The following is a 16,192-nucleotide window of genomic DNA, read 5'->3' as shown; positions in this document are numbered from 1 at the left end:
GCACCTACTACAGTGCCTGGCACATGGTAAGTGCTTAACACATAGCATAAAAGACATGTTATGGAAATATTCAAGAGCAAGTCTTTAATTACACTCCGGCTAAATTTTGACCCATTTCGCAACCTCTACAAACTCACTCTCATGTTGAAAATTCGTGTCAGCTCATTTTTGAACTCCTGTATCTGTCCTTCGGTTTCTTCTTTCACTTTCTGCAAAATTATGGCTAAGTTGTTTTCCAGACCTTCTTGTCTCCCAGATTCAAGCTCGGCAAGCTTGATTTCATAAAGTTTCCTGGTTTCTTGAATCTCCTAAAGGGAAAAAAATATATAACTTCATCAATAGCCAGTGAATACATTTAGTAATTTCAAAAGAAATGGCTCCATTTTTCATGGTACTTGTTAATCGCTTACTATGTGACAGGCACCGTTCTAAGTGTTCGTCCCCCTCTCCATCCCCCCCATCTTACCTCCTTCCCTTCCCCACAGCACCTGTATATATGTATATATGCTTGTACATATTTATTACTCTATTTATTTATTTATTTATTTGTACATATCTATTCTATTTATTTTATTTTGTTAGTATGTTTGGTTTTGTTCCCTGTCTCCCCCTTTTAGACTGTGAGCCCACTGTTGGGTAGGGACTGTTTCTATATGTTGCCAATTTGTACTTCCCAAGCGCTTAGTACAGTGCTCTGCACATAGTAAGCGCTCAGTAAATACGATTGATGATGTTACAGTAGAAAGAAGATAATGTGGTTGGACACAGTTCCTGTCTCACACGGGTCTCACAAACTTAATCCCTATTTTACAGATGAGGGAACTGAAGCCCAGAGAAGTGAAATGACTTGTCCAAGGTCACACAGCAAACACAGGGCAGAGCTGGGATTAGAACCCAGATCCTTCTGACTCCCAATCCCCTGCTCTGCCCACTAGGCCAAGATTGTTTCTTTGTTAAGCCACAGGCTCCCAGATCCACTGTAAAGTAAATCAAGCACTTACCTAATCGGAAAGAACTAACTACTTTAACTAGAGTTAAAGTAGCTAATGAGTTATGGGCGGGGAATGGGTCAGCAAATTCTGTTGAACTGTCCTCTCCTAAGCACTTAGGACAGTGCCCTGCACATAGTAAGCGCTCAATAAATACCATTGATTGATTGAGTTCTTGCTTGGTCAGTAAGTGCTTAGTACAGTGCTCTGCACACAGTAAGCACTCAGTAAATACAACTGATGAATCGGTTGGTTTCAGTTGGTGGCAATATTATTCTTCCAGGCTAATAGGAAGAGTCCTACTCTGAAATTTCTGCAACCTCCTTCAATTTCACTCCTGAAGAGGGACTGGGCCCCGCAGGACTTTCCCCTCTCCCATCCTAACAGAACAGCGCACAATATAACAGAGGGTGGTTTAGCCGGAGTTTAAATTTCCCAGAAGAAGCAGGTGGTCTAGTGGAAAGATCATGGGCCTGAGAGCCAGGGAACCTGGGTTCTAAATCCTGGCTCGGCCACTTGCCTGTGGTATGACCTTGGGCAAGTTACTTAACTTCTGTACTACAGCTTCCTTATCTGTAAAATGGGCATTCAATACCTGTCTCCTGTTTAGACTGTGAGCCCCATGAGGGATGGGGATTGTGTCCAACCTGATAATAATAATAATAATGGTATTTGTTAAGCACTTACTTTGTACCAAGCACTGTTCTAAACACTGGGATAGATACAAGGTTATCAGGTTGTCCCACTTGGGGCTTATAGTCTTGATCCCCATTTTACAGATAAGGTAACTGAGGCACAGAGAAGTTAAGTGACTTAAGTGATGAACTTGAATATTAATAATAATAATAATAATAATGGCATTTATTACACGCTTATTATGTGCAAAGCACTGTTCTAAGCTCTGGGGAGGTTACAAGGTGATCAGGTTGTCCCATGTGAGACTCACAGTTTTAATCCCCATTTTACGGATGAGGTAACAGAGGCACAGAGAAGTTAAGTGACTTGCCCAAAGTCACACAGCTGACAAGTGGCGAAGCGGAATTTGAACCCATGACCTCTGATTCCAAAGCCCATGCTCTTTCACCTAAGCCATGCTGCTTCCCCAACCTACCCCAGCACTTAGTACAATGTTTGGCACATACTAAGCACTTACAAAAGACATGAATTCATAGATTTGTAGAAAATTCTCATAGGGCTGGTGTTTGAGAAATGTATATTTCTCCAGAAAACATAATATTGAATTGCCTTTAATAGGCTGGAGAGAACATCTAAGCTACAGTCCAGACAGTACAATTAAATGACCCTCTCTTGGCAGAAGCTACTGGATTTCACCTAACTGAAGTAAACTCGTCGCAGGCAGAGAACATGTTTACCACCTCTGTTGTACTCTCCCAAATGCTTAGGACAGTATTCTGCAAACAGGAAGCACTCGGTAAATACTGCTGATTGATGAGAAGAGAATGTGGGCAAAAGACATTTGGAATAATTATATTGTAAAAGCACTCTAAAAAAAAGAACTAACTCCACACTGATTATTGACACTTAAGAAGCAGCATGGCTCAGTGGAAAGCACGGGCTTGGGAGTCAGAGGTCATGGGTTCTAATCCCGCCTCCGCAACTTGTCAGCTGTGTGACTTTGGGCAAGTCACTTAACTTCTCTGTGCCTCAGTTCCCTTATCTGCATAATGGGGATTAAGACTGTGCGCCTCATGTGGGACAACCTGATTACCTTGTATCTCCCCCAGAGCTTATAACAGTGCTTAGTAAGCGCTTAACAGATACCATCATGATTATTATTAAAGCTGGGGAAGTAGTGCAGCCTAGTGAAAAGCACACAGGCCTGGGAGTCAGAGGACTTGGGTTCTAATAGTGGCTCTACCACTTGTCTCCTCTATGATCTCGGGAAAGTCACTTCACTTCTCTGGGCCTCAATTTCCTTATCTTTGAAGTAGGAATTAAATCTTATTTCCTCTACTTAGACTGTGACCCCTATGAGGAACAGGGATCAATTAATTATGGTACTTCTTTATCACTTACTACATGCCAAGCACAGTTCTAAGCGCTTGGGTAGATTCAAGTTCATCAGGTTGGACACAGTCCCTGTCCCACATGGGGCTCACAGTCTCAATCCTCATTTTATGGATGAGGTAACTGAGGCCCAGAGAGTTAAGTGATTTACCCCACGGTCACACAGCAGACATGTGGCAGAGCTGGCATTAGAACCCATGACCTTCTGAATTCCAGGCCTGTGCTCTATCCACTACACCATGCTGATTCTAACCTGAATCTCTTGTATCTGCCCCACTATATGGTACAGTGCTTGGTATACAGTAAGCAATTAATAGTAATAATAATAGTTATTATTATTATGGTACTTGTTAAGCGCTTACTATATACCAAGCACTGTTCTAAGTGCTGGGGTAGATGCAAGTTAACCAGGTTGGACATAGTCCCTGTCCCACATGGGGTTCACACTCCTAATCCCCACTTTACAGTTATGATAATAATAATAATAATAATAATAGTGGCATTTGCTAAGCACTTACTATGTGCCAAACACTGTTCTAAGCACTGGGGTAGATACAAGGTAATCAGGTTGTCCCACATGGGGCTCACAGTCTTGATCCTCATTTTACAGATGAGGTAACTGAGGCACAGAGAAGTTAAGTGACTTGCCCAAAGTCACGCAGCTGACAAGTGGCAGAGGCAGGATTAGAACCCATGACCTCTGACTCTCAAGCCTGTGCTTTTTCCCCTGAGCCATGCTGCTTCTCTATGTAAGAGATGTAAAGTGACTTAACCAAGGTCACGCAGCAGACAGAACCCTGGGTTAGAACCCAGGCCCTTCTGACCCCCGGGCCCAGGTACTATCCACTAGGCCAAGCTGCTTCTCACTTAGCAAATACCACTATTATTACTATTTTCTTTATTATTATTAACATAAGTCTCAGCTATGTATGGGTCAAAATTTTGCTATTGCTGGAAGGATAGCCCTTAAGTCAGAGAAAAGGGATCTGACTCAATCCTCTCCTTCACCTATGAAAAGAACTTTCCTGCTTACTTCTTCATTCCAACTGTAGGATTTACTGAGCACTTATTCTGGGCAGAGCACTGTACTAAGCAGTTGGGAGAGTACAATATAATAACGAACAGGCACATTTCCTGCCCACAACGAGCTTACAGTCTAGAGGGGGAGACAGAAATTAATATGAATAAATAAAGACAGATACAGATAAGTGCTGTGGGGCTGGGAGGGGGGCGATGAATGAAGGGAGCAAATCAGGTGATGCAGAAGGGAGAGGGAGAAGAAGAAAGAAGGGCTTAGTCAGGGAAGGCCTCTTGGAGGAAATGTGCCTTCAATAAGGCTTTGAAGGGGGAGTCATTGTCTTAAACCATAAAATTGAAGGCATGAGAAAAGAATCACCCGAAAAATGATTAGATTGATCAGTGCAAAAGCACCATTGTTGCGTCCAATCACTCATACATACGTTTTCATATGCAGACTTTTGAAATGACATTTTTTCTTCTAAGTTTTTCACTTTTTTCTCTAAGTCAATCCTTTCCAGTCTTTCACTGTTGAGTTGCTTCTTGGTATTTCCCAGAACCGTCACAAGCTAAGGAAAAAAACAAGATAAAAAGCACACAATTCACTTTGGAAAACTGAAAACAAGACAAATTAAATCTATTTAATCTAGTCTGTCCGCTACCACCCATGCGCCTGAACACAGATGCCTGAAATCCATGCACTGGACCAACTTCAGCCCCTTCCAGTGACTTTGCTTTCAACTTGTACTTCCCAAGCACTTAGTACAGTGCTCTGCACACAGTAAGTGCTCAATAAATACGATTGATTGATTGATTGATTTGCTCCTCCCATTAATTCAGCTCTTTTCTGTTCGATAACTCTTCTCCTCCTTCCCCATCAACTCCCCTATCAACTATTCCAAATCTGTAACTCCCTCCTGAATAATAATTATGGTAATAATAATGATGGAATTTGTTAAGCGCTATGTGCCAAGCACTGTTCTAAGCACTGGGGAAGATACAGGGAAATCAGGTTGCCCCACATGGGGCTCACAGTCTTGATTCCCATTTTACAGATGAGGTAACTGAGGCATACAGAAGTTACGTGACTTGCCCAAAGTCACACAGTTGATGGTACTTGTTAAGCGCTTCCTATGGGCTAAGTGCCCGGGTAGTTACAAGTTATATCAGCATGAACACAGTCCCTGTCCCACATGGGATTGACACTCTTATTCCCGATTTTACAGATGAGATAACTGAGGCCCAGAGACATGAAGTGACTTGCCCAAAGTCACACAGCAGACAAGTGACAGAGCCGGGATTAGAACCCAGGTTCTTCTGACTCCCAGACCTGTGTTCTATTCACTAAGCCACGCTGAAGCCCCCAATGCCCCCTCCTCCCTCCAAAGCCTTCCCACCTACTCAGCCATGCAATCCCCATTACCTCTAGACTGGTAGGAGCAGGGAACGTTTCTGCTAATTCTAATGTCTAATTTTGGTACTTGTTGAGTTCTGACTAGACACCAGGCACTGTATGAAGCACTGGGTTAGATACAAGCTAACCAATTTGGACACAGTCTTAATCCCCATTTTACAGATGAGGTCACTGAAGCTTCTCATGCTGCCTCCACCTTGTGGGCAGGGAACATGTCTACAAACTTTGTTATGTTGTACTTTTTTAAGTGCAGTGCTCTGCACACAGTACGTGCTCAATAAATACCACTGATTCGCTGATTGAGGATAGGGCAGAGCTGAGTGTACTGATCGAGTGTCAAAATAAATCCAACCCATCTCACCTTACCAACCTACGCAAATACACTCATACAAATTCTACAACATCATCTTATTACTTACGCTGGCTTTTTGTTCTTTTAATTCTTGACATTGACCCATTAAGTTTTGGTTTTCACTTAAAGCTGTTGCCAGTTCAGTCTCCTTGGAGTTCAGCTGAGCCTCCAGAGTTTTTACATGGTCCACTGCCAACCTTAAATTAGATTCTTTCTCCAAATTCCTTCAAGAAAAAAAAATCCAAAAAAGTAATTGAAATTATTATTCTTAATCACTGTTTTATCAGAGACTGAAAATGCTGAAATGTTAACCCAAGTTTTAGGTGTATGGTCGCTTTTAATAGCATGGTTACTGGTTATACACTAGCAAATGTTTTCACCCTATTATTATGGTATTTGTTAAGCACTTACTACGCCTCCTTCCTCTCCACCTCTTTCCCCTCTCCATCCCCACCGTCTTACCTCCTTCCCTTCCCCACAGCACCTGTACATATGTATATATGTTTGTACATATTTATTACTCTATTTATTTATTTATTTTACTTGTACATACCTATTCTATTTATTTTATTTTGTTAATATGTTTGGTTTTGTTCTCTGTCTCCCCCTTCTAGACTGTGAGCCCACTGTTGGGTAGGGACTGTCTCTATATGTTGCCAACTTGTACTTCCCAAGCGCTTAGTACAGTGCTCTGCACACAGTAAGCGCTCAATAAATACGATTGATTGATTACTACGAGCCAAGCACTGTTCTAAGCACTGGGGTAGGTTCAAGCTAAACAGATTAGACCCAGTCCCTGTCCCACCTGGGGCTCATAGTTTAGAGGGGTGGGAGAACAGGCATTGAATCTTAATTGTGCAGATGAGGAAACTGAGGCATAGAGAACCTAAGTGACTTGCCCAAAATCACAGAGTAGGAAACTGGCAGACTTGGGATTGAACCCAGGTCCTCCAACTCACAGACTCATGCTCTTTGCACTAGGCCACGCTGATCTCTACATATATCCAAATATATGGAGAGAGGGAGAAAAGCTGGGAGGAAAAGAGGGGGAGAGGCAGGGTGAGAAAGAAGGGGGCAGAGCAAGAGGAGGCAGAATCTTGGGCAAGCCACTTTTATCCATGCCTCAGTTTTACCTCACACTGGGAAGGTGAAGAGAGAAGGGAGGAGAGAGAAAGGATGGAGAGAGTTACCCCACCTAGGGCAAGTCACTTCACTCCTTTTCTGTGCCTCAGTTACCTCATTTTGGTCAAGTCACTTTTATCCACGCCTCAGTTTTACCTCACATTGGGCAAATCATTTCTTCTCTGTACCTCAGTTCCCCCACCTGGGGCAAGTCACTTCACTCCTTTTCTATGTCTCAGTTACCTCATCTTGGGCAAGTCACTTTTATCCATGTCTCAGTTACCTCACATTGGGCAAATCATTTCCTTTCTGTACCTCAGTTACCCCACCTAGGGCAAGTCACTTCACTCATTTTCTGTGCCTCAGTTACCTCACATTGGGCAAATCATTTCTTTTCTGTACCTCAGTTCCCCCACCTGGGGCAAGTCACTTCACTCCTTTTCTGTGCCTCAGTTACCTCATCTTGGGCAAATCATTTCTTTTCTGTACCTCAGTTATCCAACCTGGGGCAAGTCACTTCATTCATTTTCTATGCCTCAGTTACCTCACTTTGGGCAAATCATTTCTTTTCTGTGCCTCAGTTACCTCATCTTGGGCAAGTCACTTTTATCCATGCCCCAGTTACCTCACATTGGGCAAATCATTCTTTTCTGTACCTCAGTTCCCCCACCTTGGGCAAGTCACTTCACTCCTCTGTGCCTCAGTTACATCACCTTGGCTAGTCACTTCGCTGGGCCTCGGTTAACCTCACTGTGAGACTGTCCCTGTGGGACAGGGACTATGTCCAACCCGATCACCTTGTGTTTACCCCAACGTTTAGTACGGTGCTTGCCTCATAGTTGGCGCTTAACAAATACCTTAAAAGGGGGAGGGGGGTGAAAGGGGGCCATGACACTCGGCCCCAAAGGCAAACTTCCTTCAGGATTGACTGGGGGGAAATGGATGCAAACCACAGAGGTGCAAATAAAGGGTCCCGAGAAATGGTGGAGACCCTGGTGCTCCTCACCCTCTTGGACGACGACCCCATTTTTGCCCTTTCCCGGGGTCCCCGCCCCTCCTGGCCGGCTGCCACCACAGCATCGCCCGCTCTTCGGGGTGGCGCACGTGCCGGCGCTTCACGGAGGTGGCACTGAGCATGCGCGCCCGCCTGCTTTCCCGCCTTCCCGTCACGCGCCGCCCACGTGGCCCGCCTCGCGCCGCCCGCTCTCCTCGCGCCGCCCCTCGCGCCAGGAGGGCGGGGGGCGGGGCAATTGGGTTCGTCTGGGGGAGGGGAGGAGAACAGCTGGGGCAGTTCATTCAATCGTATTTATTGACCGCTCACCAAGCACTGTAATAAAAATAATAACAATATTGGTATTTATTAAGCGCTTACTATGTACCGAGCACTGTTCTAAGCGCTGGGGGGATACAAGGTGATCAGGTTGTCCTACGTGGGGCTCACAGTCTTCAGCCCCATCCTCCAGATGAGGGAACTGAGGCCCAGAGAAGTGAAGTGACTTGCCCAAAGTCACACGGCTGACAAGTGGCAGAGCCGGGATTAGAACCCACGACCTGTGACTCCCAAGCCCGGGCTCTTTCCATTATGCCACGCTGCTTCGCTAAGCAGTTGGAAAGTGCATTCACCTGGAGGCGGGGAGGAGAAAGTCTGGGCAATTGGGTTCACCTTGAGAAGCAGCGTTGTTCAGTGGACAGAGCCCGGGCTTGGGAGTCAGAGGTCATGGGTTCAAATCCCGGCTCCGCCACTTGTCAGCTGGGTGACTGTGGGCAAGTCACTTCACTTCCCTGGGCCTCAGTTACCTCATCCGGAAATTGGGGATTAAGACTATGAGCCCCCCGTGGGACAACCTGATCACCTTGTAACCTCCCCAGTGCTTAGGACAGTGCTTTGCACATAGTAAGCGCTTAATAAATGCCAACATTATTTTTTTATTACAGTGCTTGGTAAGTGCTCAATAAATATGATTGAATGAACTACCCCATCTCTTCTCCTCCCCTTCCTCAGGCGAACCCAATTGCCCCTCCTTGCCCTCCTGGTTATTATTTTTCACCTGGAAGGGGGTTGGGTAGAGGGGTGGACAACTGGGTTCACCTGGGGGAGTAGGTGGAGGGAGAAGGGGAGGGCGATTGGGTTCACCTAGGAGAGGGGAGGAGAATTGGGTTCACTGATGGGGGGCAAGAGGAGTGGGCATTTAGGTTCACCTGGGGAGGGGAAGAGAATGGATGGGGCAGTTGGGTTCATGTGGGGAAGGGGAGGGGATGGGGTGAGCAATTGGATTCAAGGGGAATGATGAGGAAGAGAAGGGCCTGGGCAGTTGAGTTCACCTAGGGGAGGGGAGGAGAATGGGCGGGCAATTGGGTTCCCTCATGGGGCTCACAGTCTCAATCCCCGTTTTACAGATGAGGTAAGCGAGGCCCAGAGAAGTGAAGTGATTTGCCCAAGGACACACGATGGACAAGTGGAGGAGCTGCTATTAGAACTTATGACTTTCTGACTCCCAGGCCCATACTAGGCTTCAAAGCTTTCCATCACCTCGCCCCCTCCTACCCCACCTCCCTTCTCTCCTTCTCCAGCCCAGCCTGCACACTCTGCTCCTCTGCCACTAACCTCCTCACTGGGCCTCATTCTCGCCTGTCCCACCGTCGACCCTTGGCCCACATCCTACTTCTGGCCTGGAATGCCCTCTCACCACACATCTGCCAAACTAGCTCTCTTCCTCCCTTCAAAGCCCTACTGAGAACTCACCTCCTCCAGGAGGCCTTCCCAGACTAAGCCCCCTCTTTTTCCTCTCCTTCTCCTCCCCTCCCCATCGGCCCCCCTCCCTCTGCCCTACCCCTTTCCCCTCCCCACAGCAGTTTCTGCTTGATGCGGAGGTGGATGGGCAACAACTGGCGATTCTTGAAGAGCGGGGAAACATTGCCTTAGCAGTTTTGTAGAAAAATGATGTGGGCAGCAGAATGAAGTATGGGCTGGAGTGGGGAGAGATAGCAAGGAGGCTGATACAATCATCAAAGAGGGTTAGGATAAGTGGTTGTATTAACGAGGAAGCAGTTGGAGCAGAAAGGCTAGGTTTTACCAGTATTGTAAAGGTTGACTGACAGGACATGACTGTGTGGGTTGAATGAGAGAGAGGAGTCAAGGATAATGCCAAGGCTATGGACTTGTAAGACAGGAAGGATGGATATGGACTTGTAAGACAGGAAGGATGGAGGTGCTCTCTACAGTGATGGGAAAGTCAGGGGGTGGGCAGGGTTTGGGTGGGAAGATAACTATTAGTGCTCTGTACCCATTCATTCGATCAGTCAGTCTTGTTTATTGAGTGCTTACTGTGTGCAGAGCATTGTACTAAGTGCTTGGGAGAGTACACAATGACAATAAATGGACACATTCCCTGCCCACAACAAGTGTATGGTCTAGAGGGGGAGACAGACATTAATATAATAAGAAAATGCATTTCAGTTTATGTACATAAGTGCTGTGGGGCAGGGAGGGGAGATGAATAAAGGGAGCAAGTCAGGACAATGTGAAAGGTAGTGGAAGAGGAAAGGGGGGCTCATTTAAGGAAGGCCTCTTGGAGGAGATGTGCCTTCAATACGGCTCTAAAGCAGGGGAGGGAATTATTATCTATCAGATTTGAAGAGGGAGGGTATTCTAGGCCAGAGGCAGGATGTGAGTGATTTTAAGCCAGTAGTGAGGAGTTTTTGTTTGATGCGCAGGTGAGGTGGGCAACCACTGGAGTTTCTTGAGGAGTGGTGATACGTGTCCTGAGTGTTTCTGTAGAAAAATGAGTGAAAACGGAGTGAAATATGGACTGGAGTGGGGAGAGATAAGAGGCTGAGAGGTCAGTGAGGAAGCTGATATAGTAATTGAGGTGGGCACTCAATAAATATCATTAATGGACTGAGGAGTAGGAGAGGCATTTGCTAGTGGTGCCCAGGCTCAATTATTTTTTTACGGCTATAATGATAGATGATTTCAAGTTGAAGAAATACTTATTTAAAAGGCTAAAACTATCAATTCTTTCAAAGTGAAGAAATCTAGGCAGATCCAAATTAAATAAAACTGAAAGTTGAGCATTTTATCAAACCATCATATTTATTTACTGTGTGCCAGAAACTGTACTAACCTCTTGGGAGAGGACAACTCAACAGTATAACAGGCACGTTCCCTGCCTAAAATGAGAACATTTTAGGGAGATTTGGTTGCAATGAAGGTCTTTTTAGGAGGGCACCCAAACGGTTGAAAGCTTGCAACTGGGGTTGGAATGTGTCAGGATGATAGGTTTTTTTCTGCAGGGATTGGTTTTGGGCCCCGATGGGTTTAATATTCAAGTCAGAGATTGTCCTATACTTTACTTTCACAGATAACACTATGTCGGGGAAGAGAGTATCTTGAATCAAATGACATTGATGAATATGTACATATCTGCAATTTATTTATATTATAGGCCTGGGAGTCAGAAGGTCATGGGTTCTAATCCCAGCTCTGCACGTGTCTGCTGGGTGGCCTTAGGAAAATCACTTCACTTCTCTGTGCCTCAGTTACCTCATCTGTAAAATGGGGATTGAGACTGTAGGGACTGTCTCTATATGTTGCCAATTTGTACTTCCCAAGCGCTTAGTACAGTGCTCTGCACATAGTAAGCGCTCAATAAATACGATTGATGATGATGATGATGTAAGCCCTGTGAGACTGTGAGGCCTATGTGGGATAGGCACTGATTCATTTGTATCCACTCCAGCACTTAGTACATCATCATCATCATCATCATCAATTGTATTTACTGAGCGCTTACTATGTGCAGAGCACTGTACTAAGCGCTTGGGAAGTACAAATTGGCAACATATAGAGACAGTCCCTACCCAACAGTGGGCTCACAGTCTAAAAGGGGGAGACAGAAAACAAACCAAACATACTAACAAAATAAAATAAATAGAATAGATATGTACAAATAAAATCAATCAATAAATAAATAGAGTAATAAATATGTACAAACATATATACATATATACAGGTGCTGTGGGGAAGGGAATGAGGTAAGATGGGGGGGATGGAGAGAGGGACGAGGGGGAGAGGAAGGAAGGGTCTCAGTCTGGGAAGGCCTCCTGGAGGAGGTGAGCTCTCAGCAGGGCCTTGAAGGGAGGAAGAGAGATAGCTTGGCGGATGGGCAGAGGGAGGGCATTCCAGGCCCGGGGGATGACGTGGGCCGGGGGTCGATGGCGGGACAGGCGAGAGCGAGGTACGGTGAGGAGATTAGCGGCGGAGGAGCGGAGGAGGAGCGGAGGGTGCGGGCTGGGCTGTAGAAGGAGAGAAGGGAGGTGAGGTAGGAGGGGGCAAGGTGATGGAGACCCTTGAAGCCGAGGGTGAGGAGTTTCTGCCTGATGCGCAGATTGATTGGTAGCCACTGGAGATTTTTGAGTACAGTGCCTGGCACATAGTAAGTGCTTAACACATACCATTATCATTATCACTTTTATTATTATATTAATATCTATCTCTCCCTTTAGACTGTGAGCTCATTATGGGCAGGGAATATGTCTGTTTATTGTTACATTGTACTCTCCCAAGTGCTTAGTACAGTGCTCTGCATACAGTAAGTGCTCAGTAAATATGATTGGATGAATGAATGAATATTAGAAGAGGTCAGAAAGAATTCGGAGGCATTTCAGTAAAGACATGTGGGTAAGAAATAAAAACTCCACACATTAAAGTGGAGGCAGGCCTATCTTTGGACAGTGTGTGGCATATTTCTTTATCACTCAGGCTTCCTGCCCATTCCCACTATCTTACATACCCTTGGCATTATCCTTGACAGTGCTTTGCACATACTAAGTGCTTAATAAATGCCATCATCATCATCATCTCTCTCATTCAACCCACATATTCAGTCTATCACAAAATCCTGTCGACTTAACCTTCACAGCACAGTTATTCCAAGCACTTAGCCTATCCTGCCTTAATGATTGTATCAGCCTCCTTGCTGACCTCCCTGCCTCCTGTCTCTCCCCTCACAAATCCAAACTTCACTCTACTGCCTGGGATCATTTTTCTCCAAAAACATTCAGTCCACATTTCCCCATTCCTCAAGAACCTCCAGGGGTTGCCCATCCACCTCCACATCAAACTGAAGCTCCTCTGGCTTTAAACAATTCAATCATCTTGCCCCTTCCAACCTCACCCCCGTGGTCTACTACAGCCCAGGCCACTAACTTCACTCCTCTAATGCTGACCTACGCACTGTACTATCTTACCGCTGACCTCTCGCTCACATCCTGCCTCTGGACTGGAATGCCATCCCTCTTCATATCTGACAGATGGTCACTCTCCCCACCTTAAAAGCCTTATCGAAGGCATATCTCCTCCAAGAGGCCTTCCCTGTCTAAGCCCTCCTTTCCTTTTCTCCCACTCCCTTTGTGTCATCCTGATTTGCTCCTTTTATGCACGCTTCCCTTAGCCCCACAGCTCTTATGTACGTATCCGTAATTTATTAATTTATATTAATGTCTGCCTCCCCCTCTGGACTGCAAGCAAGTTGTGAACAGGGAACTACCAACTCTGCTGTGTTGTTATATTGTATCCTCCCAAGCAGTTAGTACAGTGCTCTGCACACAGTAAGCACTCAATAAATACAATTGATTGATTGATTCCAGAACAATCTGAAATAAAGTCCCCAAACGACCAGGAGAAAACTGGGTCATCTTATTATCTCTCTGGGAATATAAAAATGTCCCTTGAAATCTAGTGTAGCAGATAACAAGATTGTCCTTCCAGAATTTATTTTCTCAAGTCAGTTGTCTCACTGTCCCCTATTTCTCCAATATCTTTCCATCTGGGTGAAACTTGACATACCTTCATTTCAGCCCTCATTTTAAGTTATCTTTCCATAGGTAATGTTAGGTGTGGGTCAGAATTAAAACATTCATCCCTGGGAACAAAGTCTGGTGGAGTTAGGCTTTATTCCTGGAAAGTCCACAGTTGTGGGATCTTGTTTGCTGAATCTAACACATCTGAAGGCCTACTTGAATTGGGCTTCGTAGAAGACAAGTAACTTAATATCCAGTGCTTAAAACAATGTCCAGCACCTAGAACAGTGTTTGACGGATATTAAGCGTTTAACAAATATCATTAAAAAAATCTCTGAGACTCAGTTTCTTCATCTGTGAAATGGGAATAAGCTACCTGTTGAGAACACTCAAGGCCCTAATGAGAGCTCACCTCCTCCAGGAGGCCTTCCCAGACTGAGCCCCCTCCTTCCTTTCCCCTCGTCCCTCTCTCCATCACCCCCGTCTTACTTCCTTCCCTTCCCCACAGCACTTGTATATATGTATATATGTTTGTACATATTTATTACTCTATTTGTTTATTTATTTATTTTACTTGTACGTATCTATTCTATTTATTATATTTTGTTAATATGTTTGGTTTTGTTCTCTGTCTCCCCCTTCTAGACTGCGAGCCCACTGTTGGGTAGGGACTGTCTCTATATGTTGCCAACTTGTACTTCCCAAGCGCTTAGTACAGTACTCTGCACACAGTAAGTGCTCAATAAATACAATAAATACAATTGATTGAACACTCCTTCACCCTTAGATGGTGACCCCAAGGCAGGCAGGAACTGTTTCTGATTGGATCATCTTGTATCTACCCATGGGTAAAGCAAAGTGCTAGTGCATAGTAAGTGTTTTATAAATATCCTGGTGATTATTATTACCCATCTATGGACTGCTGTGTGACCTCAAACAAGTCACTTCTCTGTGCCTCAGTTTCATCATCGGTAAAATGGGTGTTCAGTACCTGCTCTCCACCCTACTTAGCCTCTGAGCCCCTTATGGGTTAGGGTTTATAACCGACCTTGGTTCACTGATATTGTCTACTGCTTAGTACAATGTTTGGCACATAGTACGCACTGAAGAAATGCCACAATAATAATAATTATTATTATATGGTCTCATTCATTCTTTCATTCAATCGTATTTATTGAGCACTTACTGTATGCAGAGCACTGTACTAAGCACTTGGGAAGTACAAGTCAGCAACATATAAAGACGATCCCTACCCAACAACGGTCTCACGGTCTAGAAGGGGGAGACGGCCAACAAAACAAAACAAGTAAACAGATGTCATTTCATTGCTTCTTGGAAAGAATTGTCAGGATGGTGGGGGGACCTGAGGCCAGGGGGAGGGGAACCACTAACCGCAACTAGTTTCCCGTCCTTCTCCTAAGCCAAAATTGGGCCATCCTAACTGAAAACATTTCCTTTTCCACCCCAAATGGGTACTACCTCCACTGGGAAGAACTCTGTACAGTTGCAATATGTCGAGTCCGTGTTCTTCTCTTCATCATTGAAAAATCTCCCTCAGAAGTGAAAGGGAAGGCTGGCTTTTCACACCCATGTGGGAAACATTGTGGGAAGCAACGTCTTCCGTCCTCAGTTCTTCAGAATGGCTTTAATCAGCTCATCTAGAGGGAGAGCCCAAGGCCCTGAGAAGGTTTCTACTGTTAGCCACCAACTGTCATTTCCCAACTGCACTGCCTCAGAATGGCCCCATTCCAATCAGTCAATTTATTGAGTGCTTCCTGTGTATAGTGCTCAGTACTAAGCACTTGGGGGAGTACAATATAACGGAGTTGTTCGACCCATTCCCTGCCCATGATGACCTTACAGTCTAGAGGGTGATGATAGACGTTAATATGAATAACTCTTGAAAAGATGAACATAAGTGCTGCAGGAATGAGGGAGGGGTGTTTAAAAGGTGCAAATTCAAATGCAAGGGTGATGCCCTCTAGACTATAAGGTTGTTGTGGGAAGGGAATATGTTGTTGCACTGTCCTCTCCCAAGCACTTAGTGCAGTGGTCTGCACCCAGGAAGTGCTCAATAAATATGATTGAATGGGAGAAGAGGAAATGAGGGCTTAGTAGGGGAAGGTCTCTTGGAGGGGATGTGGCTTTAATAAGGCTTTGAAGGTAGGGAGAGTGATAGTCTGTCAGATATGAAGGGGGAGGGCACTGCAGACTAGAGGCAGGATGTGGGTGAGAGATTGGCAGGGAGATGGACAAGATCAAGCTAACGTGAGGAGGTTAACATTAGGGTAACAAAGTGTACGGGCTGAGTTTTAGTAGGGAATCAGGGAGGTAAGGAAGGAGGAGGCGAGGTGATTGAGTACTTTGAAGGTTACAGTAAGGAGTTTCTTTTGATGCAGAGGTGGATGGGCAACCGCTGGAGGTTCTTCAGGAGTGGGGAAACATGAACTGAATGGCTTTGTAGAAAAA

At 45.2% G+C, this 16,192-nt stretch overlaps 1 protein-coding gene across 1 annotated transcript in view; it reads right to left on the bottom strand.

Moving 5' to 3' along the window:
* The window catches only part of LOC119946095 (lamin-L(III)-like), a 35,121-nt gene extending 19,715 nt beyond the window's left edge, over positions 1-15,406 (bottom strand). Inside the window, exons 1-4 of the mRNA XM_038767495.1 lie at positions 15,203-15,406; positions 5,868-6,024; positions 4,478-4,603; positions 138-308 (exon numbers count right to left, since the gene is read on the bottom strand). Of these exons, the coding sequence (XP_038623423.1) occupies positions 138-308; positions 4,478-4,603; positions 5,868-6,024; positions 15,203-15,264 (516 nt within the window). The 5' untranslated portion in view covers positions 15,265-15,406. The remainder of the gene's footprint in view (positions 1-137; positions 309-4,477; positions 4,604-5,867; positions 6,025-15,202) is intronic.
* Between the last annotated feature and the right edge of the window lie 786 nt (positions 15,407-16,192).

The sequence above is a fragment of the Tachyglossus aculeatus genome, chromosome 26 (genome assembly GCF_015852505.1).
Source record: "Tachyglossus aculeatus isolate mTacAcu1 chromosome 26, mTacAcu1.pri, whole genome shotgun sequence".
NCBI classification, from domain to species: domain Eukaryota; kingdom Metazoa; phylum Chordata; class Mammalia; order Monotremata; family Tachyglossidae; genus Tachyglossus; species Tachyglossus aculeatus.
The sequence above is the reverse complement of the archived record's forward strand: the minus strand, read 5'-3'. Positions and strand labels throughout refer to the sequence as shown.